Below are 25752 nucleotides of genomic sequence, written 5' to 3'. Positions count from 1 at the left end.
TTGCGCGCCAGAATACGATTCTATGCACAGCTACCACATTGTTGAAATGGAGGGCAGGAAACCCAAACTAGGAATGGGCATGAAGTGGGAAACCTGTAGCCAAGAGCCTGGCGTCGTATGCTGCTATGGCGATCTTATGTGCTTCGAGGGGATTCAAATGTTCGCTAATGACCTTTTTCATGAGATTATGGTTGCCAGGGCGAAGGAAAACATGAGAGAATTCTGTTCAGGAAGACGGTTTGTCTGAAAAGGAGATGCCTCATTTTACCATGGTTGCATCGGACGAAATTTAAAGTCTTCATCATTTTATTCTCGACCTGGATCATGTCGAGCGAACTGTCATCATAGTATGAATTCTATTACTTCATAACCTTACGCCGTTCAGTCCCAATCCAAACACCTTACAACGAATGTCCCTCGACACGTAAAACAATCCGCAAGTGCTTGAATGCCAACTTCTCCTCTTTGTGGCAAGCCAGCAAGTTTGCCGTCTTGAGCACATTCTTGATCTGTCGTCCGTTCAGGTCCAGCCCAGCCAGAGCCTTAATTTCATCCTCCGTAATATTATGCGCCGAGTCGCCTTCCATAGTAGCGTGCAAACTAATGGCACGGCTCAGGAATCCTCGCCAGACAGACTCGCGTGCTGTGGCGTCAAGAGCAGGATACTCGAGCGACATGTGAATTCGGCTCTGGAAGGCTTGATCCATGTCCTTGACACGGTTGGTAGTGAGGAAGAGGATTCCCTCATAGTATTCTAGTGTGCGGAGGAAGATGGACACAATGCGGTTGCGCTCGATGTCGTGCGCTGACCGAGCCTCGAGGAAGACATCACACTCGTCGAGAAGGAGAACAGCGTTCCAGTTGGCGACCATCTCGAGAATACGGTTTAGATTCTCCTCGATATCGTACGCGTCGCTACCGAGATCACCCGCGCTCATGATGTACAGAGGAACCTTCATCTCCTCTGCCACCGATTCTGCAGTCAGTGTCTTACCGATACCGGGGCCACCCGACAGAAGCATGATGATGCCCTTGCCTTTGCCAGAGATGATGTCGTCAAAGACGTTCTTGAACTTGACTTGACTCTGAGCGAAAGCGAGAATAAGCTCCTTCTGATCCTGGGGAAGAACAAGAGAGTCGAAAGCCTGGTCGTTGAACTTGACTTCTGTCACCTCGTCAATGTAGAACTCCATCCATCGCTTGTTCTTGAGAGCATAACCTCGCACGATAGGGGATGTCATGATGAGCTGATCCTCCGTCAAGGCCAAGGAGAAGCCGGCGACAACATCAGGTTTCCCTGCCTCAGAGCTGGCATCTGAGTAGTTGTCATTGCCATTATCTTCATCATCACTATCGGCAGAGTCATTCGCAGTTTCTTGGCTGTCCCATATGTAGTTCAACCAAACCATATGATCAGGGTTCAGTTTCTCCCAGTTGGCTCCATCAATCACAATACGGGAGTTGACGTTCTCCTGCCGAGACTTGGTTGAGGATATATGCCAGATGGCAGTTCCACTGTACGCCTTGTAGTGATAGCCTGCAAGACTTTCGAACTTGCGTCCGCGCTGGAGGAGTAGTTCTCGTGCGGCTTCAGGCTTAGAGTGGAATTCGAGAGGGTAGCAGGAGAGGTTGGCGAATGGGACTGTGCCGGTAAAGTCTCTGATCTGCATGCTCACGTCCGTCCAGCCCATGCCCCTTCCATCCCAGTCGATGCCTTTGCAGTTCATGCTGTACACTAGGCCGCATTGCGTCTTGACATAGTTTCCTGAGTCGAAGCGAGCAGCGACAGGCTTTCCTCTAACGGAGCCCCATACCGTGCAGCCAGGGGCAAAGAGTGCCCAGACATGCTCAAATGCGACAGCGCGGTTCTTGAAGTAATCTTTCCTGAGCTGGATGATCTCACCCAGCTCCTCTTCCAAGATTTTGTGCAACAGCGTAACATGCTCCCGAGTGGTGTCATCCCAGCTAGCGTCATCCTTTGCCTCTGTAAATCGCTCCCAACGGTGTACGAAGCAGTGGAAAGGAGCCGAGAACTTTAGACGGGTGACGTCGGTGATAATGCCGGGGTAGTCATCAAAGACCTTTCCGAGCACGCGCTTGAGGTAGGGAGACTGAACGACGATACTGTCGATATCAAGGGGCTTGTTGGAATCAGCCTCCTTGGGCTTTACCTTGCGGATGATGACCGCATATTTTTGGGTCTCTTCATTCTCTGCTGCCTCCTCGAGATCGTCTGGGTACTTGTCAGTCCATGATCTGGATCCGTTCTTGTCGAATTTGGCGTAGAGGTCTTTGCTCTCAGTGAGGAGACCGACAATGATCTTTTCTTTCTTTTCTTCTTCTTCTTCTGACTTGGACTCTTCAATCTTTGTCTCTTCAGTTTTCTTGTCTTCAGTCTTGGATTCTTGTGTTTGGGTGTCTTGGGGTTTTGTCTCAGATGTTGTCACCTCATGTTGAGGTTCAGTATCTGTGGGTGTCACAATGACAGTGAATTCATCTCCGCTGCTCTTGCTTGAGTCCATTGTGTCGACAGTCATGATGGCTCACAGTGTCTTGATCAGACTAATTATGGTTGGTTGTTTTGAAGGGAAAGAGATGAAGTAGAGGGTGGATGATGATAGAGATGAGTGCTGGTGATGATGATGATGATGATGATGGCTGTGATGATAACTAATGGATATATGGCATCACTATATAGTCTCTTGTTCACGACGTGAAAAGGCCTCCAGGCTCCCATTTTCGGTTTGTAGGCTGCAGGCTGACGGCCTGTTACTCACTAGGCACTGCCTGGACCCGCATTGGAGATCAAAGTCAGCAGTGATTTACTACAGAAATAATTGGATTGTTATTGTGATAGGCTGAATCGACCCTTCGGCATTCATATGAAGCAATCCTGGTGGAGGACAGTTCAGGCTGCACTGCCCACTAAAGGAACCTACCCCAGGCACGATAGGAAGGGGACCCATAGGGCTTAGTCTCGGGTGCAGGCATCAGATAGCTTTAACACTGCCTCAGTGAGCATTGGCCTCAATCGATAGGGGTGTTAGCGCTGATCATTGGGGCCTCCTTTTGTCCTGTAGGAATGAGAACCTGGAACCTTGCGGCCGAAAGAGTCATCGGAAAGGTTGGTTCTACAGATCGTTAACATAAGCGGGGGGCACTCAAAGTATGGACGGCAGTAAGACTGGCCAGCTGTTATGGCATTTTAAACTATTCACGGTTGAGATGAAATGTAATTAGTACAGTCCTATTGTCGTCGTGAATAATGTACAACAGGCGGCTACAAGTTCCCACCAGCAAGAATCCTTTCTGCCGCCTGTTTCGCAGCCTCTTGCGCCAATAGAAACAAGCTCGGTCCAACACTGATCCTCGCAACACCAATCTGGGCCAGATCCTTAGTTGACAGTGCATCTTCTGTTTTATGTGCCAACTTGACCGCGACTCTTCCATCAAGCTCCTTGACCAAAGTCTCGACCCAGGAAGTCCTCAGCCCCCGTCCCGAGCCGCCCCAGTAAAAGACGGTTGTGGCGCCCGCTTCGAGATATGCCTTGCCACGTGTGACGGCCTCCTTGATGACTTCTGCTTCGGAGAGGCCTTGGTCGATGTGGAACATGTCGCACCGAGCGTTGAGGACAAAGTCAGCGCAGCCTGCTTCAGTTGCAGTTTTCAGGATTGTCTTGAGGCGCTGCACTTGTTCGTCGATGGGATAAAACGTGTTGTCTTCAGGTCTGACATCCTCTATGTTTGCGCCCACGACGCCTGCTTCAACAGCTCTCTTGATAACAGATACAACCTGTGAGCCGTAACCATCTTGTAAGTCGGCCGATAGCGGGATACCAGCTTCCTTGGCAAGTGGGCCAATCTTGGCAATTGCTTCGAGGTTCTGCTCCAGAGTGAGCTCCTCATCCTGAACGCCGTATGTAGCAGCAACAGCCCAAGATGCTGTAGCGAGTGCTTTCACTGGCTTGGAGGTCTCTGTATTCAGAGATTTGACAGTGTTGAAAGAAGCTACATCCCATACGTTGGGGAAAATGATGGGTGAGGATGGCTGATGAAGAGCCTTGAGCTGCTTGGCGAGATGGTTGGTCATGGTGAATAGCTGACGTCTCATCATAAATTGCAACGATTCAAGAGTCTTGAAGTGAATTTATCCATGGCTCCTAAAGATTACATATTTATAAGAAAATGCTGTAGAGTCATAGTCCATCGGCATTGACATGTCGTTACCAAGCGTTGCTTTCAATGTGAAGGGCGCGCGGGGTTAATTGAACTGAAACGGTAAAGGAAGGCGGATAGAGAGCAAGACGAACAATGGATTACCATTTGTCAATCAACAAGTCATGGCTTTAAGCCACAAACGATTCGGTCTCATATGGCTTCGTAGTGAACAATTCTGCTATAAAAGCACTTTACTCTCATGATACCCTCCCTTGCTTGCTTCATTACTTGGTCATCATCAATTAACCCAAATGAATCCATCACAAAATGATGAACAAGGGTAGTCTACCTAGCTTCCCACTTGGGACTCGCCAGTGGAGTTGCGGCGTCTTGTCATTCAATGCAAAATTGCACTTGAGCATATGGCCTTTCGTGTATCGTGCCATTACTATTTAGCCGTACAAAATCTTTAAAATATTCTCTACAGATCTTGACTGAAAAGGTCAATTCTGCATCACCAAAATGCCTCTTCAACTACGACCAGCTGTCCCAGAGGACATCCCGGGCATGTGCAGGGTTTACTACTCAGCCTTTGGTGACACCATCATCGGAAGCCGTGTCTTTAACGCAAACAAACAAGCCTCTGATCAATTCTTCCTCCAGAGCTTCGCAGAGGACATGGCTAATCCTACCTGCCAAGTCCTCGTCGTCACCCACAAGACGTCCCCAGAGTCAAAAGACGAGCAAGTAGTCGCCCTGTCAAAGTGGAATCTCCCTGGAGCGCCGATCCAAGACGTCCCACCAGCCGAGGCATGGCCCGCTGCAGGGGATTTGGCAGTTGGATTCTTTGGCGCAATGACAGAAGGGCATCGCAGATTCATCGGTGACAGACTCCACTATCATCTCGAAGTCATCTGCGTCCATGAGGATTGGCAGGGCAAGGGTGCGGCAAGTCTCCTGCTGCGCTGGGGTACCGAGCGTGCCGATGCCGAGAATCTGCCATGCTTTCTCGAAGCTACACCAAAGGGAGCGCCGATATACCAAAAGTACGGATTCAAGAGAAAGGCTGATGAAGTGTTTGAGTGGCCGTTCGGAAAGTCTGTGGAGACGTACATGGAGCGTGATGCAAAGGTCGAGAAACGGACCATGACGCGGTCCAGGACCAAGGAACTGGCGTAAGAGGGACAGACTGTTGATCACTGCGGCTTTAGTTTTACACAGGCAGTCACTGTTTCACAGACATACCTACCTACATACCCATCTTGTATCTGGATGATCAGTTGCGACATCCAAACCTGACACCTTCAAAACACTAGACGACGAAATATGATACACAATGTGCACCTGCGAATGGATCCGATTTGCGTGCGGCCATGAAGAAAAGCGCCGCTACATCTCCTGCACAACCCTCGACGAGATAAACGACAGCTCCGAATGTCCCTGCGGAAGCGTCGACTTTACAGTTACCAGATCACCAAAACCATGCGAAATGGTCGGGTGTACTTATATCGAATGCATGGTCAAAGGATGGGCTTGCTGCAAGTGCAAAAAGGGACCAAATGAGGGACATGTGTGCAAGCAAGATGTGAAGCCATGGCGATGGGAATATGTTGGATGTGGGCATGGTTTTTGTACAAACTGTACACCATGGAGGGACGGAGAGAGGAAGAAGAGCGTGGATGGACAGGAGGATACTCATCAAGGACCTCTCAGAAAAAGGTCCAAGAAGATTCGGAAGAGCTTGGATGTTATTACCGGAAGGGCTTAGGGATCGGCGGTTTATGATATATTTTTCTACGATTACTTTCATATCAACAAACAAAGTCGACGATAATATGTTACGTGCACCTCCGTGGAAGACAATCGGCCGAGAAACCGCTGAATTTAAACATGAACCTGACGATCATTGCGTTAGGTTACATACAAAACGACGTCAACACTCCATCAAATCCAAGAATAGAAATGCCAAGAGAAAGAACAGAAAGAGAGAAGAAAAAAAGATCGGAATCTCCGGAGCTCCATAAACAAGCCTCGGCTGATGAGGTCAGCATGAAGTAGAACATATTTGTGGCTTCTTTTTTCCTCTACTATGACGTCGTGACGATCACTCTTCCTCCCGTCCCTTTCGCAATAAGGCAATTGTGCACAAGACAAAAGCTTGATGCTATCGCTCGGTCACGGAATGGGAATAGGCTACTACAAACAATCAAGCAATCTTTTTGTGTCGCGTGACTTGCCCCTTTCTTTTCAATGATGCTGACGATGCAAGTTGCCTTATCTTTTTTTCTTTCTGCATTTTGTTTAAAATTATTTTATTCCTCTCGTCTTTATCAGTTACAAACCACCTTTTTAACGTGGGCTTTTTTGCATGTGAAAGGATAATTAATTAATTATCTTAGCGACAGCGTAAACGTCACCAAACGTTCCAGAACATCGAATCAATCATTCAATCAATCAATCAACAGAAACCATCCGCCACAATAATAATTACTACGTACACAGATAAATACCGTCGGATATTTGTTTAACTTCACTTTGCATACATAAACAATACATCTTTTTACCCCCTACACTAACTTCTCTTGTCAATACTTTCCTTCGTCGTGTCTCCCATCCTCCATCACCTGCGCCTCGTCGCATTCACTCTTTACCATGAGCGCCTCCAAAATGTCCTACCTCTCACGCCTGAGCCCTATCCCAGCCTTCCCCGAATACACGGGTCCGTACAAAGTCGGCACTGTCGATGTCGAGATCCCCGTTTCTGAACTTGAAGCGCCCAGCACCTCCCCCGAGGGTTCCGACAAGATCCAAACCGTCCAATATCGCATGTTCTACCCAGCCGTCTCCGAATCGAATGAGAAGCGTATCAGCTGGCTGCCGAACCCTCAGCGACAGCACTTAGTAGCCTATACAAAGTTCCTGGGTATCGGTCCCATGCTGTCCGAGTTTCTCTCGTAAGTGTCTAAACCACTAAGCTGTGAACTTACGCTAACGTATCCCGCAGTTTTCTCCCACGCCATCTTCACTATACCACGATCCCTGCCCACAAGAATGCGAAGCTCCTCGAATCTTCGACTGAGAACAAGCGATGGCCTACCATGATCTTCTCCCACGGCTTGGGAGGTTGCCGAAACTCATATTCCTACGTCGCCGGCTCTCTCGCTTCTCATGGCATCGTCGTGATCTGCCCTGAGCACCGCGATGGCAGCGCTGTTGCCAGTTTCATCCGCGTACCTGAGAAGCACAACGAAACAATCACATCGAATAGCCGAATCCAAGTTCACTACGAGAAGATCTCGCACGATGTCAGCCCCGAAGTCTACCAGACCCGCGAGGCCCAACTCCGAATTCGATGCTGGGAGCTTGGTCTCATTCACCAGGCCATGCTTGCTGTTGACTCTGGCAACAAATTGACCAATCTGAACCGATCCACGCCCAGCCTTGATCAATTTGTTGGTCAATGCAGCATTCACGAGCCTGGCAGCATCATCTTTGCCGGACACAGCTTTGGGGCAGCTACCGTTACACAACTAATGAAGAGTACGTATTACGCCGGGGTTCCTGAAGTTGCTGCTATCGAAAAGCCCATCTTCTCTCCCGCCGAGGGCAGCAACATCAGAAAGCAGATTACCGAGAAGACTCTCACAATGTTACTCGACATGTGGTGCATGCCCTTGATGGCTCCCAACTCAAAGCCTCTATTCGATCTGCCTCTACCTGTCTATGCCGACAAGGCTACTGCCCCCGGTGGCAAGGCCATCTTGGCAGTTGAGTCGGAGCATTTCTTCAAGTGGGGAGACCATCTTAACCTCAAGGCTCGCGTCCTGAGCCCTGATCCCACCGCCAGCGTTGTGGCTCCTCAACTGTTTGAGCGGCCTAGCGGAATCAAGATGTCGGAGCCAAACTTCTTCTACGTCATCAATTCTGCTCACCTGAACCAGTCCGACTTTGGAATACTGTTCCCTTGGTTGACCCAGAAGATCTTCAAGGCAGAGCAGCCTGAACGAGCGCTCCGTCTGAACCTTCGCGCACAGCTTCAAATGCTTCGTGAGAACAACGTTCCTGTCGGCCGCACTTTTGAGGGAGACCTCGTTGACGGAACATCGTTCGACAAGCTTGAAAAGTTCAACCAAGAAAAGGGCGATTCATGCAAGGACGGTATCAACGACGACCAGGCCATCTTCGATATGAGTGGTAATAACCCTGTTGAGTTCTGGCGATGGATCGATGTCATTGGCCTCGGTGAATCTAGTGATAAGAAGACGACCGAGAAGAAGGTTGAAGAGGGCGAAGAGAAGATGAAGGGCGAACTTGACCCCAGTGATGAAGTGCCTGGAGCTCCACCCTCTATCACCCGAGCTATGAGCGCTACTGCAGCATAAAAAAACGAACAACAATGAGTTTACGAGCGATCGATATTTGGGTACGACTGCTAGTTTGAGATACCTCTTTTGGCGTAAGGAAAAGCAGATTTGTTTTCAGCAACCTCTTTGGAAATACCACCGATAGATAGATTTTCTTTATCCACGCACAAATAGAACCTGGTATGGTTATTTCTTCTTTGCATGTCCCATCTCAATTACCAGTGTTGACCCCTCATTCTGCCATATCCCTCCTGTCCCACCAAATACACATCGCGAAGACACAGGATTCCACATGTGTCCCATTATTTCTTCCAGTGCAACACTAACATCTCCTCTCGGGGCGCACGCAACCGTTCGACATGTCCCCTCGGTAACGGAACGGCATTGACCTCCGGGAATGTTGATGTGACGTTGTTCGTCAACGAGTTTGAACCATTCCGCAATGGCAGCAGGGCATGCGACCCTGTCCGGACCGGGTTTCTGTTCTTTGTTAGCTGGCAATATCTTTTGAGACAAACGAGGGTGTCTTGCAGTAGTACAGGCGAGTGTCTCGGGTACGTCCTCAGCAGGGGCTTTCAGATACTTCAACGGGTCAATGCCTGTTTCGTCGGAGAGGGAAAGCCATGTGAATTGGTCTACTATGGCGTCTGGTTCGTTTTTGCGGTTCTTAGTAACTTCTTTTGCGAGACAGAGAGATGCGATGCTGATAAGGGCTGTTGCGAATAGCATTGTGTTCCGTTTGCGGTTGGGATGGTAAATGTCTTAGACAATGTCAGAGTAATACGTTCAGTCTGTTCACTTAATGGCATTTGTGCTTTGGTCTTTCAATATGATTGACAACCTGTGGTGAATAAGGTAAACCACCAATCGTGCTGGACAATTTATGTTCAAGGGAGACGGCAATGGCGTCTTATATCAACAAACTCACATCACTCTCGCGTCATGTTCTGCCGAGATTCTCGTCGCTGAGGAAACACAACATAAGTCCGGTCCCTTCGCCTATCCTTCGCCAGATGAAGCATGGCAAACGTCGCACTTGGTGTCATGGTGAGCCCGGATTCCGGATGCGGACGTGGGACAAACATACGGGGGCATGTCCCTGACAGAGCTTAGATTTCATGGACTAGTATGACGACAGACATCTCCTGGGCATCACGGGGCTGTCTTTTTTTCTCTATCTCCAGATGTTGAATTGTTACTGTATATTAGTACTTTCTAACCTTAAATCCCAAGTTCCTCCCCTAGCTGTATAATTACCAAGGGCGATTGAGAAACGACGTTGGAATTCATGTCCCGGCTCTCACGATCTACTTTTATGACAAGTACCAACTTGAGTATGTTCTATTAATTTTTTACATATAAATACATGCTTCTAAAAAGTAAGAAAAATACGTTGAGAGGGCGTTCAAGGACTTCCAGAGATTTATTTAGCACATGATGCATGGTTCAATATCTTTCCCAAATCACTTCATCATAAAGATTAGTTCTTTAAGTTTGGTTACTCTTCAGTCTTGCCCTTTGCCCACGGTCCCTTGAATCCAATACATCTTGGTTCAAGTAGATGTGTGTTCAAAACTTCCAAAGCCTTCTCTGGCTTCTCGTCAGAATCAGGGCTCATGCCACCTCCAAAGACGCCCATCTTAGGAATTTGTCCCCATCCCGGTCCGTTCTCGGGATCTCTAACAAACTTTCCCCAGGCCTTCTGCATCTCCCTACTCAACTCGTCCTGAAAATCTGTTGAGCCTTCCTCAGGATATGTACCGAAGAGGGTTTGGATTTCAGAAGAGTGGTAAGCACCGCTGCCATTGAAAATCTCCGTGTTTGCAAAGCTGGCATTGTACAAGAATCTCCACGTCTTGATGCCAGTTTCAGTAAAGTCCTCTGCAACATAGCGAATCGGGCACTGCATGCCAAGTTCGGTTGCGACCCTGACGACTTGGTCGAAATCGTTGGTGATACCGGGAGATCCGATGGGATAGAAGACTTTGAGAACCGAGACTTGGGCGGAAGTGATGTCTGGCATCCAAGCGCGAAGGGCCTCTTCGATCGTGATGTTCATAAAATCCTCCAGTCGTGCCTCATCAGCGGTCGAGCCCAGCATGACAGGAACTCGCGCCATGATTTTGTTGTCGTCCCTGGACTTGAGTCGGATATCACGGGGGAAGTTCGCAAGAGTTGTCCCGTTGTCACTGATGGGCTGAAAATCAAGCTCGGCTCTTTCGATGATATCCTTGAGTTTCGTAGCGGGAACTTCCCGCATACACTCAAGCACCTTTCCAAAATTGTCATTATCACAGTCTGCTGATTTAGTAGCAATATCCCAAGAACCGTTAGGGGTTACGTTGGTATTGGCAGTACCAGACTGGAGTATAGCGGCGCGAAAAGGAAGAGGATCAGGAGGAGCGGTGATGAGATCATCAACGCTTCCTGCGCCGGCACTTTCTCCAAAGATGGTGATTTTTTTGGGATCTCCTCCAAAGGCTTCTATGTTGTCTTGGACCCATTGCAGGGCTAGTCTCTGGTCAAGGAAGCTTACGGAAAGTCAGTAACAAGTCCACTGTTGTTTATATCGACACTCACCCAACATTCCATTCCCCTCCAGGCAAATCATAGGTTGCAGGGAAACCAAAAATGTTAGTGCGGTAGTTTATGGTGACTACCACAATATCCTCATATCCCGCCATCTTGGATCCATCATAGTAAGGTAAAGATCCAGAACCATGACTGAAGCTGCCACCATGAATCCAAAATGCAACGGGTTTCGAACCCGCCTTTGCGCCAGCGGGTGTATAAATGTTTAGATTCAAACAATCTTCATCGGTCCCCGCTGGTGGACCAGGTGTGGCGAAGGCCTTGATAGTTCGGTTGCGTTTCACCTCTGGGTAATTGAATTTCATGAGACATGACGGTTTGTACTCAGAAGCATCATAGGGAGTGTCCCATGATTTGGCTGGCTTTGGAGGACTGAAACGAACAGGCTTTTCGCCAAAGGGAATACCAAGGAACTGGTTGACAATATTTTTGGAGTCTGGGATAGAAGTTGTAGTGCCGATTACCGCGCCATTGTGGATGGTTGCTGTTGGACTGTTTGATGTTTGAGAACGAGGGAGAGCGAGTGATGAGCCCGCAAAGAGAACGGTAGCCAGAAGTTTGAGTGAAGCCATGATGAATGCGGATGATATCGAAACAAAGCTGAAAGAATGGCAGGACATGAGACTCGTTATATAGAGTATCCCAAGCCTCGACCACGTCGTCGACAGCCTGACATCTTACCTTAGACTCATTCCGCAGTGGGTATAAGCCAGCATCATACCTTGGCTTGGCATCTTCAGTGGAGAAGCAAGGCTGTGTCGTAGAGCCTGACATCACGAACTGTGATCTTCTATGTCCATTAAGTAGCCAATGACGAGTCAAAACCCATACTCAAGGTCTAAGTAAATTGTCGAGGCGATATTGACCTTACTCTATTGGGTTCCATTTTGCGACTCTGCTTATTGGTTGAGTTTAAATATCCTGGTATTGGCGATGCAAGGGTAGCGCAACATGAGGCTCGAAGCAGTTTAGGCTAGAATCTCGGCTTTGACGTCTAATATGGGGCATTTGCATACCTAGTGACTTGTAAGTCAAAGTCGAGGTGTCTATTATTAACGGATGATTGGAAAGGACGTTATTTAAGTGTCCGTATTCAACGATGTCTCGCTTATTGTGGCTTGAGAGTCCATACTGATGACGCACACTCAGGCAGCAGAAGCCACTATCCAGTGTTGTTGAACTTTGGCTACCCTACACTTTAGGAAACAAACCAGATCATCAAGATTGCAAACGAAAGAAGTACAAACCGGAAAATCATCAGGAGAGAAACGAAATATGGAGAAATCACACAGGTGTATATCTTATGGTTCACTCAAATTAAGCATGACTCAAGCACGTGACACTGTTATTCAACGTCGTTGCCTGCGCGCTCCTCGCAACTGGTAAATAACCAAACAAAACATCAGCAGCCTCTCGCCGCCTGCGCAACCAACAACACCCGCTCACGATGGATGAAAGGATCTATCGACTTGAGAGAGACGGTCTCTGCGATATTCGCGTTTGCAATGCCCTTCAAACCCTTTTTAATGCACTCCAACATGCCGCAGCCCGAGACGGCATTTTCCCGTCAATTCTTCAACCAAAGATGACTTTTTAGGAGAGAATTCGCGATTTGAAGGTTGATGTACGACTCGATGGATCGTCAGGGGAAGAAAATGCGATTAAAAAGATCACAGAAACCAACGGATCCCAAGTCGAGAGCTTTCAGAAACGCGGGTTCCACGAACAGGTCAAGGGTCATCGCTCCTCATCGAGTACACACAAATCCAAGACAAAGGCCACGAAAAGCGCCAAGTATCCCTCTTCACGGAAGCGGGATTTTAAAGAAGACACTTTGGTTCTTCAACTCAGGAAAAAATGCGAAGCTCTGCAGAAAGCTAGGCGAAAGCTTGAAAAGGAAAAGCATGATGCTCATTATGCTGCCAACAAGTTACGCCGAAAGCTCGAGAAGAAAAGAAAGAAGCTGTCTAAAGAGAGACTTCTGTTAGAAGGAAAAGATCTAGAAATAGATCTTCTGAGAGAAGACATCAATGCATTGGAGCAAGGACTAAAGTCGAGCAAGGAGGATTCTGATGGATCCTCTGAGGATTGTCAGGAAATCGGCAGTAACTCGCAGTTTTGCGTCGAACCTATCGCTGTGCGCCCGTCTCAAGACCTGGGCCAGGCCACACCGAAAGTAAGCAACGGTGGCTATAAGACCGAGGATCTTTGGAGTCAAGGATATGAAACTACTGCCGACAATTTTTGGAATGGGTCTAAAACAGTGTCCTCCATCAAATCGGACCCCCTCCAGAGAGCTTATGAAATCAACTTTCCGTCCTATCATTCATTTGATCATTCGGGCAGAAAGGATTTACTCTCCCTCAAGTCGAACACCACCCAGAGGACTTCTCGCCGCACAACCGAATCTGAGGCCCCAACCGACTCCATTGAGTCTGGATCGCGTATGGACAACTCCAGTAACGACTACATGACACCAGGTCGACGAAAACTCCCAAACAGAAAGAAAGTCAATTACGACATCAGTGCGCCTGAACACTGGCTGGGTGAGTCTTTCGACTGGGGTGATGACCGACTACTATAATACCAACCGTTGGTCTTTTGTCTGCGATTTGGGAATGAATGGCACTGCAACCAGACCTGTGAGTTTCTTGAGTATAGAAAACCGGTGTAGTATTACTGACAAAATATTGTAACCGACAGTTCTATCAAGGCATTTGAGATGTTAGCACATAACTATCTTGCATTCGATGAAGGATGGATCACAGACCATCATATCGGCTGGTTTTTCAATATTTCGGGTCGACAGGACATGAATATTGGGAATTCTAGAGGATAGGGATGAAGAAAATTATCCAGGATCGTTTGGATGCTAAGCCGAGAAACTATACCATGCATGGATACCTAATTTGAGAAACGCATTCGCTCTATCATCTGGAAGCCTCGCTCAAGCATGGATCATTTCCTTATATAAACTGGGATTGTGAATTTTATCCAACATTCCTACGGATCATAAGGCCCTCACCCGATATCAATCCGGAATTCTTTGACCTCTGCCATTCTTAATATATCTTGAGCAGTGACCGGAACCTTTTACGAGTGCCTTGGGGGTCGAGTTCTAGGCGCAAAAGAGAGATAGATGATCAAGTAGAACCTCTTGAGAGGCCCAAGAAGCGTCTGAGGATACAGCATAATGAATAGGTAATTGTTGCCCCCAAGAGGACAGGCGATGGCAATCCAAGTCGCCTCGGGCGGGTGCATAAGAAGCAGGGTCACTCGAATGATAACGGTTCATCAACCCATGAAGACATGGAATCGGACATGTCCCATGCGTTGATAATACGATTTTTAGGATTGCTCACCCTCCTGGTAGGGCCGCGACGATTTTTCTTGGTTCATTTTTGCTTTGACAGACTTCCCAACGGAATGTGATAGTACAAGTATTCATCCGACCGGCTCAATAACGCTATAAAGAACAGTAAACCTGCGATGAGTGAGTTCAAAATCACATGCAATCAAATTAAAGGTGAATGTAGGTGTTTTGTTTGGTTAATGACACTCACCGGACGCAAGCCCGGAACCTTCTCCACTTCCGTCCGACACGGCGCCGGCCATTGACCCGGTTACGGAAGCTCGTAATTTAATCCCAGATCATATTTCAAAAACGGCCACCGAGCCTCTCAACAACAGGTTCGATCAATTCTTCGGCTCGGGCCGTTGTCCTGAAGTGCACAAACGCGATGCTTGTACATGCTTGTCTCGCATCGTCTTCAGGGGTCATTTACCATTGAGCTATGAACGTGGAAATGATAGATGTCTTGTGCTGTTTATCGCTAATGAGCCTTGTTAACCCGGCACGTGGGTGGTTGGTTCCTGGTGACCTGGTGGTTTCAAACTTTCATGTAAGCCTGCTGAGGACAGACATTCAGACGCTGATTGGTCGCTTAGGCCTAGGGGTAGATATAAGCTCACGAGGTTGTATTGGACCGCGGTATGATTAGATGGATCAGATATTGGTATGGGTGAGTTAATGCGAGAGGCATAAATAGTTTCAGGATGCCTATGCACCGAATCTTTGTTTGTTATCCTCACTCTCGCTCAGCATCTCACCATGAAGTCTTTCGTTTCCGTCGCCCTTTTGCCTCTTGCGGTTCAAGCCGTAAGGATCGTCCAATCTAATGATGATGGCTGGGCTGAGTCGTATATCCGTACCTTTAATGACGCTTTGAACAACGCGGGCTACGATGTTGTTCTTTCGGCCCCTGCTGAGAACAAGTCAGGCAGTAGTAAGTTGACCGCGCGTAATTGCACACCTCTATCACATCTGACACTATCCAGGCTCTCGAGATGAGAATCCCAAGGATCGCAAGACGCCTTGCCAGTACGATAGTTGTCCTGCTAACAGCGGTCCTGCTGGTTCCGACCCAAAGCGACCTGATCTTAACTGGGTCAACTCTTTCCCCGTCACTGCTATGAAGTACGGTATCGACACCTTTGGTCCCAGCCTGTGGGATGGCGCTGCCCCTGAGCTTGCCGTTGCCGGTCCCAATGTCGGCAGCAACATCTGGCTCCAGGTTCCCTTCTCCGGCACTGTTGGCGCTGCTTGCTATGCCGCCCATGAAGTCGGCATTCCCGCCATTGCCTTCTCTGGAGCTTCCGGCGGTAATACTGCCTTCAACACCAATCCTGTTCCCGAGCGTAGTCTCGTCTATGCCGAGCTTGCTGCCACTTTCGTCAAGAAGATTGTCGACTCTGGAAAGCCTTACTTGCCCAAGGACGTCTACCTCAACGTCAACTTCCCCAAGGTTGAGGGCAAATGCACTGATGCGTCCAAGTTCCAGTGGGTGCTGACCCGCATCAACAGTGGCTTGCTGTCCGAACGTGATACTGAGTGGTGTGGTGAGGACCGTCTTCCTACTGAGACTGAGATCGCTCTTAAGAGTGGCTGTTATGCTTCTATTAGTGTTGGAGATGCTGCCGATAAGACTACAGCTGATGCTGCGAGACAGAAGATCGTCTTGGAGAAGATCAAGGACATGCTTGTGTGCGTTGACTGAGCGAGTGTGTGGATTTTATAGATATAGCTTTTAGACCTAATTGTTGTATGTAAATTTATTGACTTCTCGAACAATTTTTCATTGCACAAAATTAGTGAAGAAAGTAATGCCGTTGATAAAATGCATGTTGGTGTCCAGGCTGTTAAAGAGAAGCTTATCGATAAGTATAGGCGCCTGAATTCCCAGGCCCACTTCAGAACCTTTGGAGCAACCTCGACTTTTTGCGCCGCCTCCATATTACGATCAAGGGCCGGTCCGCCAGAGCTCTCAATCCCGACGTATAATGGCACCAATCGACCGTTGCTTGGCCTCAATGGCCAGGCTATCCCTCCTCCAGACTCCTCGACCGGCAATCCCCTCGATACCCAAGTTCCTCGCCCCGGCAGCGGCCCAACAAGTTCGACAGGCGTCAGTGGTCCGAATCAGGAAGACAGCGAAGAAGAAGAAGCCACTCCCTAAGGACTTTAAGAGACATAACCTGAACAAGAGGGAATTCCCTCAGTACTCGTTATGTGAAGCTATGAGGTCAGTGGGGAGCTACGGACTCGGGTCTGAGAGCAGAGACTAACACATCGTAGAATCCTCCGCGCCGTTGAGGTCGGCGAACCCCCCGCTTCGATCAAGTACGAGCTACACATCAACCTCAAAACCGCCCGTAACGGCCCTGTCATCAAGAACAGCGTCCGTCTACCTCACCCTGTCCAAAGCGATTGGCAAATCGCCGTTGTTTGCCCCGAAGGCAGCGAGATCGCTCGTGAAGCCACCGCCGCAGGTGCTGTGGCCGTTGGTCAAGAGACCCTCTTCGAAGCCATCCGACAAGAAAAGATCAACTTTGACCGACTTATTTGCCACGAAGCCAGCGAGGCTGCCCTCAACAAGGCCGGTCTGGGAAAGATCCTCGGTCCTAAAGGTCTCATGCCCAGCAAGCGTATGCGAACCATTGTTCCCGATGTCGTCAAGTCTATGCGAGACTCTGCCGGTGCTGCCGATTATCGTGAGAGACAGGGCGTTATTCGTCTGGCTATTGGACAATTGGGATACTCGCCCGACCAGCTCAAGAACAACATCAAGGTGTTGCTGGCCAAGATCAAGGCAGAGTGTACCGAGATTTCAGAGGAGGTGCATAAGGAAGTCCATGAGGTTATTCTCAGCACAACACATGGACCAGGTATCAGCTTGAACGGAAACCTAAAAGATGCCGATGAGAAGATTACCCCCGAGGCTTTGTCGAGCATCATGTAAAAGTAGCTTGCGGGCTTGTATAATTGTATCATATGTCATATTAACGAATAGAGCTTTTGGGTGGTCGTGGGTATCATTGGAATTTTATTTGCAGTGAAATCTACCTTCAACCACCTCGAAGAGCCTTGACGGCCTCTGATTGTGCATCTAGCACTCTATATATCGCCAGGCACTTGAGGACTCTGTCCTGACCTTTGACGCCAGCCTTTTTGGCTTCTTTCAGCGCGTTGCCCGAGTCTATCAGCAATGTGTTCCTGCAACGTGTCAAACGTTCCTCCATCTTGATCACATATGGTGTGTCGGGGTCCATGGACTCGAGAAGCTTTGTAATTCGGCTACATTCTTGAGCCGAAGTGAGCAATTTCGTAGTTGAACTTCCGTAGTTGTCGTCCTCATCTTCATCCTCGCTATCTTCATCCCAATCTTCATCGGCTGGCAAACTGTCTAAGGAGAGTCGTTCTTCTAAGGATGTAAGCCGCTCAGATACCTCCATCATCTTCCGGCCCTTTTCGATAGCAGATTGCACACCACGTAGCTCCCCATTGAGAGTATTAGTCTCTTCCCTTCGCTCCGTCACTTTTGTTTTGACCTCCTCAACAGCTCTGCGAAAGCCTAGCAGAGAAACTTTGGCATTTTCGACCTTGTCGTCGCCGCCACGTAGCTCGCTGCCTAGGGAGAGAAACGCCGTGTAATTTGAATTGACGAGTTCGAGCAGCTCAGAGCTAATAGCAGCGCTTCGGTCGCGCAGGTCCGACCTTAGATCCTCGAGTGTTTGGTGACGATTCGGTAAAGCGGATAGGTAAGCAGCAGGTTGAAAGTCTTCAGCGAGAAAGTCGGCGCGAGGTAGAGCTTCAGGGAATGGGAGAGGAGCATCGTCGTCAACGGATGAAGAGTCGGAACTAGAGAGTGTGAATTGCTTAGATACGGCAAGGCCCGCCATTGATGACGCGAGAGGATCTGGCGCGGCAGCCATTGTGAATTGCGGTGGTGGTATCGTCTTTGTCGTCTTTAAGTGTCTAGATGAAGCACTAAAGGTGAGGTGGCATGGTTTGGTGGAGGGACCTTCGACCCGTCGACGGCGCTAACTTTGATAGGGAGTTATTGATCTTATCGATAAACCCCAGATGATGTACTTGAGATATGTTTCCTACAAGTTGGATGGTCTTGAAACAATTAAGATATCTATACATAATCTATTTCGCTGTATGTTTATCGTCATATCATCCTATACTCATTCTGCAAGCAGGCATAACTTGTGATAGGGCTTTTGCATTCCAAAGTCGGAGGTGAAAGTGCATATTTGAACACGAACACGAACGACCAGAAGAAACAGTACCCTTGACACAGATCTTTCTCAAGCATTAGACCCCTGAGTTGCCCACGTCCGTGGTTTGAGTCTCTTTAAATTTTCCGGTCGTCAGAATCACCTTATATGGAACCCCTCAGTTCCGTGAACCGAAGCTTCGTTCATTGGTTGTCTCTCTGATGTTGGTGATCCAGACCTGCTCCGTGCAACAGACAAGCGGCTTAACTTAGTGGATAATGTGCTTAATACCAGGGATCAAATCATTACGAACACAGTCGTAGTTGGTGGTAGAAAGAGTGGCCAAGACAAAAAGATGTTCAAAGAGCGGATTCATATTACGTTAAAAAAGCCGAGTTCAAGCATACGTTACCGAGGGTTGCCTCGTGGCTGAAGATCTGAGTGACTATCAAACGCAATCAGCGAGGAAGACACGTTTAAAGGAATGAGGGAGTCTTGCAGTTTCTCTTGCCACTTATTAGTTTCCCATTCAAAAGGAGAGGGAAACATGAAGACCTAAAGATCGCTTCAGTATCATATTACCTTCTCAGGATCTGTAAGAGACATTGAGGCGCTCTTTGCAGGAAGGGATATCGAAATCCATCGAGACAGGCATATGATCAGCCTTTGAATTCCGGCTATAACACATCACACGTGAGCGGGCTGGTATCATAACGGCTGCAATGCCTCCAGAACAAATTCAGCGTTTCAACATGAATCCAAGCGAAGTCGGAGGATAAAGATCCTATGATTGGCACTAACTGCAGTAAGACGTCTTGACCGGATCTTATCTGATGGCTACAAAATCACCTGGTGCAATTCCGACTTACGCCGGCTTGTTCCAGGTGAACCCCGAGCTTCGGATTAGTTCAAGAAGTTCAAGGTCCATGTTTTGAGGGGTCTTCAGTGGAGGCAATCCATTCAATAAAGGACAGCTATTGGAGATCGCCAGTGATAATCCCCCTTACTGTTGCATTATGACGAGAATGTTTGTACGCTGCGACGTCACGTCAACTACCATTATATTCATCAATTTATCAATCTCTCCGCTAGTTACTGATGCTCGAAAGAAAGAAAAAAGTTTCGAAGGTTGCCTGTTAGTCATTTGTTTGGGGAGCGTGGTCGACGTCGTTGGGGTCAGTCGCGGTTCATAGTCTACCTGGGTGTTGGGTGGGGAGAAACCGAAAGAGGTCAAGGCGCTGCGGAGCCAACAAAGTTATGACTGATTGAATTGTTTTTATGAAACTCGATGCCTAAATAATTTGACGGCCAGCAATGAGATTACGAGAAAATTGGCACGTCAACTTGGTCGTAATCTGGTAAACCATCCTCTAAATAGATGGCCGTGTTGTCTCCATGTCGCGATGTGTGCCTGGCGTATGGGGATTATGGCCTGGCGTAGTGTTGTCTGCAAAGTTTTTATCAATCAAATCTTATCAATCTGATCAGATCCACTATCGACTCCTGGAATCGGACCATTGGTTTCCCAACCGTCGGTTGTGGTCGGGGCACAAAAGCAACGACGCACCCCGCGATTCATTTCCCTTCTTTACTACCCTTCTACCCTCTTACTTGACGCTGTTATCATCTTGATCTTGATTGAAATTTCTGCTGGTACATACGCGCATGGGTCCATCAAGACATTGTCAATCAGATTCCCAGGCTCTCAGCCGTATAAATCAGCCGAGACTAAAGCCGAGGTCGCACCGAGCTGTCACATTGTAGCTTGCGTCAGACAGACCCCCAAACAATCTTATCAATCTGTTTATCAATCTTCCACCAATCTTTCATCGTCACCACCGTTGATGAGTTGTTTTGGTCAATCCTAAACAAAATATTCCCAACCCAGTTGCCGACACGTCCTTCGAGTTTTACAACACGAATTTACCTTCTCGGCTCTTCGACCCGAGTTGGCTCAACCGACCGACCGAGATCCGATTCCGCAACGACCACAATATTCATTACTCGTCCACGTCTCCATCATGTCGGCATCATCTCCTCAACAGTCAATTGAGTCTCCAGGGGCAGGAACTCCTACCATCGCACCTTCACCAGCTGGAACAAGAAGTCGTGCTATCTCAGCTGCACCTGGACCTGCGTCACCAGCCACGACCGGGCTCCACAGCCACAGAACGCCACTCTCCATTAAGCCGAATTCGAAACCACCTCCACCCACACAACCTCATCAGCGCACTGCTCTTCCATCTATCAACAAGATGGCCATGTCGTCTGTAATCAGCCCCAGTCCGGCTCCGCCGGAGCCTCCAAAGGTGTCTATGACTTCCAAAGAATGGGTGATCCCCCCTAGACCCAAGCCTGGCAGGAAGCCTGCTACCGATACGCCACCAACTAAGCGCAAGGCTCAAAACCGCGCAGCTCAAAGGGCTTTCCGAGAGCGGAGGGCTGCCCGTGTTGGTGAACTTGAGGAACAACTTGATCAGCAACGTGAGGTTCAGGAAAAGCATGAGACGGATCTCAAGGATAAAATTCACGAACTTGAGCTTGATGTTCAGTCCTACCGGTCCCGATGCATGTTGCTTGAAAATATGCTTGAACGGGAAAGACAAGATCGTATCAGGGTTGAGACAGAAGCTGAAACTCTCAAGCGTCGTCTGGATGACGGCATCTTCAACTCAAATTTTCAGTCACGAAATATGAGCGCTCAACACTCTTTTGATGGAATGCACAGTCCTACAAGTCAAGGACCAAGACACAGTTTGCCCGATGGACGACCTGACCGTCAACCAGGTCACTCCTTTTCCATATCACAAATCATCTCCCCCCCAGAAACCCTTGACATGAACTCGTCCCATGATCCCGAGACTACCCTTACCTGCGGCAATTGTTCCCCAAACGGACATTGTGCGTGCGCAGAAGAGGTGATGAGGACAGCCGAAAGCGGTTGCGGCAAATGCAGTCTCTCGTCCACCTGTCAGTGCCTCGACGAAGCGGCTGAAGCCCTCGATCGATCTCAGGAACTCAAGCGTCCTGTCTCACCGTCTGCGGATGTATCGCATGAGAAGAGACACCGATCCAGTCCACATGATACAGTAGAGACTGATTATACAGCCATGTTCTCCCGCAAGCCTGTTCAAGAGACCTTCTCTGCCCCCTCTCAACTCCCTTCCATGGATCCTATGCCGTTCAGAGATGGCTGCGGCTTTTGCAAAGATGGAACGTATTGCGTTTGTGCCGATACAGCACTGGCAACTCCCGCCATGACTCCTAATGATACCCTTCCTCCCATCTCTCAGCAGGTTCAAACCCCTCCTCCTGAAGAGACTGATCTGCCTATGCTTGCGATGGAGATGACCGCCGATGGAGCTGTCAAGCTCCCCCGTCGCACGCAGCCCAAGCCAACTGAGCGTCCAAGTGGTTGCGGTCCAAGGGGACCCGGCTCATGTGCTCAGTGCCAGGCTGACCCCAAATCTGGACTCTTCTGTCGTCTCATGGCCGCTAACTTCACCCGTAAGGACGGTAGCTCTGGAGGTTGCTGTGGTGGCAAGGGTGCTGGCGGTGGATGCTGCAAGTCTCAGCCCAAACAACCCCAACAATCCCAACAACCTCAACAACCCGAAAAGATCAACCTCCCAAGTCTCCCTAGTCTAGGCTTGAGCTGTGCCGAGGCATATCAAACACTATCTAGTCATCGCAACTTCTCCAAGGCGGCAGACGATATCGGATCTTGGTTGCCCAAGCTCAAGGCTACTCCACGACCTGGTACCAGGCCAGCTCCTCCTGGCTCAATGATGCCTATTGAGGTTGAAGCAGCAAGTATAATGAGCGTCTTGAAGGATTTTGATGTTCGGTTTGGGAGGGGAATTTAATAGGATCCCAAGCCGTTAAAAAGGATGGAAAGTATATTGAGTACATGAACAAAGTGGTGGTTTAGTGAGCGCACATGTTCGTGCGAAAGTTACAGCATGCCTAATATGGCACAGGGTTGGGTTTTGATTGGAGCGTTGATATTATACCCTTATTTGGTGAAGATGTAGTCACTTTACTGTTTAGTTATGCATCCACGAATTTATGCGTCTATCAAGTTTCTAATGCAATGCTTTAGTGTGATGAGATATGAGACATGCCGGCGGATGCATTCAATACCGGATGTCTGGTACGTTGCCAAAGCAAGGCTTGCATCATGGGGATAGGCTGGTGAATCGACCAGTCGGAGACGTAGGCGAAGTAAACAAGGCAGTAAAAGATGGATGGCAAATGTGTCTGCTCTTCTGGAAAGCCGCTATCGATCGAGCTAGTCAAAAGGAAACGGTGTCCAGAATGAAAGTGGCGGCTCTGGGGATGTCGTTGTGAGGTGTATCTGCTTGATAGGAGGTGTTGATAGTAACGAGTTGACAAGTAGGTCGATGACTACATGGGTGACGACGTGGATGACTAGCTTCAATGAGTTGGTTCACAAGACGCCACAAATGAACCTGTAAATCGCTCTGAGAATAGACCACGCGCTGACGTGCATGAAGAGAGAATCATGCTCGGTTGATAGAAGACAGGATACCGGGGAAAAGCTGGGGGCTGTAGTCGGATGAAGTCGTCGTGAGATGTCGACAAAGTTGCGGTGGAGCTTTGATGGTGGATCAGCATGGCCAACGCACCGTACTACACTGCATCGCACCGCACCGGTATACATTATACAGGACAGGATAGGACGGTATCGAAAGTAATGTACGGTAGTACGAATGAGTTGTTTACTTTATCGTAACAGACGAATGAGAACAGCTGCATTAGAGTGGCGAGTTGGGGTTAGAACCAGCTGAGAATAAGTTCCTGTTAGCGAGTAATAGGCATCAGGCCGAATGCGGCTGCATAAGTCGGCATGTCGGTCTGTCTAACAGATATGAATGGGTCAGGACCTTTTCGGTGAAGGTTTCTAAGAGTCTTTTTCAGCGCAAAGAATTGGTCTGGCAGTCGGTGATTGGAAGAGGGTTGCATGTGGAGGTCGGCGCATGATTGGCGTCTAAGGAGGGATGCGTTGGCAGTTGGCACACAGCCCAGCCCGGTTGCTGCAACTCTACAGCAACTGCTGTCTTTGCTTTGCATAGAAAGAACTGGCGTGGTGCAATTAGATTGGTTGATTGATGTGCGTGAGAGGGGAAGGGGGGTCTTTTTGGTACATGTACATTGTGTGATGTTTAGTCTGTTAGGAACATGATGGCAATTGTTAAGAGGAAAGTATTGTTGGATGGGTAACAAGTTGAAAGTTTCTGTCTCATGTTAAGTTTAAGAGGATCATGTTTTGTTTCAAACAAGAACATCGTGCGGCATCTGAATGGACCGTGAGGTTCTATCAACCACTGTAAATATACCCTGTCCACTATTAAATGTATGTGTTGTCGGGTAACTTTGTTTCCACAAGTACTAACTGTAGAAACGAAACGCTCAATCCGAACACGGGAGGACACGCATGTATGTATTTGTTTTCCCTTTCTTTATTATCACTCATTTTTTGTTTTGGATTTTGTTCTCGATAGAAATCCCTCGCTTATCCTCGTGGACATAATTCTTGGTCCAGTTTTTTTTGGCGAATGGTCTTTGCTTGGTTATATGCAATGACAACTCAGAGCTTCAGAGTTACACCAAAAACCATGATACATACATACACATACAGCACAATCATATTGTCATTTGCGTCTAGGATTCAAGATTTACAAAATCATCTCGATTTCAAGCAGAGAACATATGTAGGTACACTGCATTCCTCAATACCTGTCTAGGTACGCACAATAAACAAAACTAAGCCCTGCATGTCATTGTCCTACCATTATTGTCCCATCATGACTTGTTGACTCGAGTGGGTGCATTGTTCCACTCTACCGCCATGATGGGACATGGGAAACAGGTGTTCTTGACAGGGCGTATAGGCGTGCATAGCAAGGTTGGAGGCTCTTTTCAAGGTCCACAGTTGACCATGATGGTTCCCGAAGAGAGAGCTTTGGGTCTTTGCTTACCAAGGTAGTAGGCAGTCTAGTTTCCATCGCTTGAGGGTTTACTAACTTGGTAGGTAGTAAACAGACGACAGATAACATGTCCAAACTCATGTCCGTAGCGCTGAGACTTGCCAACGCACACCTCTGCCCTCCCCCTGTGACCCGGCCCGACCTATCGACCTCGCCCTGCCCTGCCTCTGCCTTTGCCTTTTGCCTTGCCCTGACAATACAAAACCAAGCCAGGCGCTGAATGACACGTGCGAATCGCACAGGGCTTCAGGTACCGACCCCATAAAGGAGTCGTTGATCCAATTGTGTTTCAATCTCACCCGCATTACCGCCTTCGCTCCCTCCGAAATAAGCTTAGTGCACATCAACCCACATCTGCCAACGCTGTAACTTTACCACTGTAAAAGGCGGTGCTGTATCCACTCCACTACCGTACCCGTACCGCCTGTTCCCGTCCGTTATAGCGAGTAACTTTAGTGGCAGAGTGAATCGGATGGGTCCATTTGGGATACCTCTACCCCATCATATTCGATCATACCCTTATCCCAGCCCAGCCTACCAGCCCAGCCAGCCCGATCTCGTTGTCCAAAGCCAAGCCAAGTTTGCGTTCGTGTTTGTCTGTGCCTGTACCTGTATCGGTCTTGAGACGTCCGTCTTGTTTCTAGCGACTACGCAGTCGGCATAACCGATAAGTGCCAGCTGTGAGGCCCTTTTTCGTTATTACCGGTCTGTTTCTCTCCATCCATAGTGTATAGTATTGCCGTGCTTTCCCACGATACTTCTCCCCCACCTCCCACTTCAACTCTTTTCTGACCTCCCACATCTTCTCTCTTCTCTCCTCTCTTCTCTTCGCGTACCAAGGACCTGTTCCCTCCCAACACTCTCTGTGTTTTGTTTTGTATTGTGTTCTCTTAGAACGTGCAACTTCAGCCCGTGATCCGACCAATACTTCATACGCTAAAGCACCTTGGAACGATCGTGCCATCATCTTTCCAACCTCCCGCGCCTTGTTACTATCTATCCAGTCCGATCTTCGCTGGCAGGCCTAGCGCTCACTCTCGAATCCTCGTACAACCATCTTACTT

General features: G+C 48.5%; 11 protein-coding genes across 11 annotated transcripts; 6 read left to right on the top strand and 5 right to left on the bottom strand.

Annotated features, from left to right (window-relative positions):
- Positions 1-236: 236 nt before the first annotated feature.
- EDB82DRAFT_322161 (P-loop containing nucleoside triphosphate hydrolase protein) lies at positions 237-2743 on the bottom strand. Its single transcript, XM_025738394.2, has one exon. It carries the CDS (start codon positions 2535-2537, stop codon positions 402-404), a length of 2136 nt encoding a protein of 711 aa, XP_025593159.1. The 5' UTR covers positions 2538-2743; the 3' UTR covers positions 237-401.
- Positions 2744-3280: 537 nt separating this feature from the next.
- EDB82DRAFT_529892 (phosphoenolpyruvate phosphomutase-domain-containing protein) lies at positions 3281-4090 on the bottom strand (the record flags this gene model as incomplete). Its single annotated transcript, XM_025738393.2, has 1 exon — positions 3281-4090. One exon carries the CDS (start codon positions 4088-4090, stop codon positions 3281-3283), a length of 810 nt encoding a protein of 269 aa, XP_025593158.2.
- A 250-nt stretch (positions 4091-4340) lies between these two features.
- On the top strand, positions 4341-5551 carry EDB82DRAFT_322125 (acyl-CoA N-acyltransferase). Its single transcript, XM_025738392.2, has one exon. It carries the CDS (start codon positions 4681-4683, stop codon positions 5335-5337), a length of 657 nt encoding a protein of 218 aa, XP_025593157.1. The 5' UTR covers positions 4341-4680; the 3' UTR covers positions 5338-5551.
- Positions 5552-6600: 1049 nt separating this feature from the next.
- On the top strand, positions 6601-8944 carry EDB82DRAFT_322121. The gene is made up of 2 exons (XM_025738390.2): positions 6601-7112; positions 7163-8944. Exons 1-2 carry the CDS (start codon positions 6811-6813, stop codon positions 8538-8540), a joined length of 1680 nt encoding a protein of 559 aa, XP_025593155.2. The 5' UTR covers positions 6601-6810; the 3' UTR covers positions 8541-8944.
- EDB82DRAFT_529889 (uncharacterized protein) lies at positions 8709-9251 on the bottom strand (the record flags this gene model as incomplete). Its single annotated transcript, XM_025738389.1, has 1 exon — positions 8709-9251. The coding sequence occupies one exon, from the start codon at positions 9249-9251 to the stop codon at positions 8709-8711; it is 543 nt and encodes a 180-aa protein (XP_025593154.1).
- Positions 9252-10020: 769 nt separating this feature from the next.
- Positions 10021-11686, bottom strand: EDB82DRAFT_529888 (Alpha/Beta hydrolase protein; the record flags this gene model as incomplete). Its single annotated transcript, XM_025738388.2, has 2 exons — positions 10021-11053; positions 11103-11686. The coding sequence occupies 2 exons, from the start codon at positions 11684-11686 to the stop codon at positions 10021-10023; spliced, it is 1617 nt and encodes a 538-aa protein (XP_025593153.2).
- An 875-nt stretch (positions 11687-12561) lies between these two features.
- On the top strand, positions 12562-13798 carry EDB82DRAFT_561959 (uncharacterized protein; the record flags this gene model as incomplete). The annotated part of the gene is made up of 2 exons (XM_065609764.1): positions 12562-12612; positions 12712-13798. The coding sequence occupies 2 exons, from the start codon at positions 12562-12564 to the stop codon at positions 13696-13698; spliced, it is 1038 nt and encodes a 345-aa protein (XP_065463405.1). The 3' UTR covers positions 13699-13798.
- Positions 13799-15225: 1427 nt separating this feature from the next.
- Positions 15226-16171, top strand: EDB82DRAFT_529886 (mitochondrial 54S ribosomal uL1m domain-containing protein; the record flags this gene model as incomplete). Its single annotated transcript, XM_025738385.2, has 2 exons — positions 15226-15400; positions 15453-16171. 2 exons carry the CDS (start codon positions 15226-15228, stop codon positions 16169-16171), a joined length of 894 nt encoding a protein of 297 aa, XP_025593151.2.
- A 181-nt stretch (positions 16172-16352) lies between these two features.
- On the top strand, positions 16353-17485 carry EDB82DRAFT_515037 (ribosomal protein L1-like protein). The gene is made up of 2 exons (XM_065608973.1): positions 16353-16696; positions 16750-17485. The coding sequence occupies exons 1-2, from the start codon at positions 16455-16457 to the stop codon at positions 17411-17413; spliced, it is 906 nt and encodes a 301-aa protein (XP_065463404.1). The 5' UTR covers positions 16353-16454; the 3' UTR covers positions 17414-17485.
- EDB82DRAFT_515035 (oligomeric golgi complex component, COG2-domain-containing protein) lies at positions 17486-18551 on the bottom strand. Its single transcript, XM_025738384.2, has one exon. The coding sequence runs from the start codon at positions 18384-18386 to the stop codon at positions 17520-17522; it is 867 nt and encodes a 288-aa protein (XP_025593150.2). The 5' UTR covers positions 18387-18551; the 3' UTR covers positions 17486-17519.
- Positions 18552-20698: 2147 nt separating this feature from the next.
- Positions 20699-22543, top strand: EDB82DRAFT_480514 (uncharacterized protein; the record flags this gene model as incomplete). Its single annotated transcript, XM_025738383.2, has 1 exon — positions 20699-22543. One exon carries the CDS (start codon positions 20699-20701, stop codon positions 22541-22543), a length of 1845 nt encoding a protein of 614 aa, XP_025593149.2.
- Between the last annotated feature and the right edge of the window lie 3209 nt (positions 22544-25752).

Source organism: Fusarium venenatum (assembly GCF_020744135.1).
Source record: "Fusarium venenatum strain MPI-CAGE-CH-0201 chromosome Unknown EDB82scaffold_4, whole genome shotgun sequence".
NCBI classification, from domain to species: domain Eukaryota; kingdom Fungi; phylum Ascomycota; class Sordariomycetes; order Hypocreales; family Nectriaceae; genus Fusarium; species Fusarium venenatum.
This window is presented reverse-complemented; position numbering and strand designations above follow the sequence as displayed.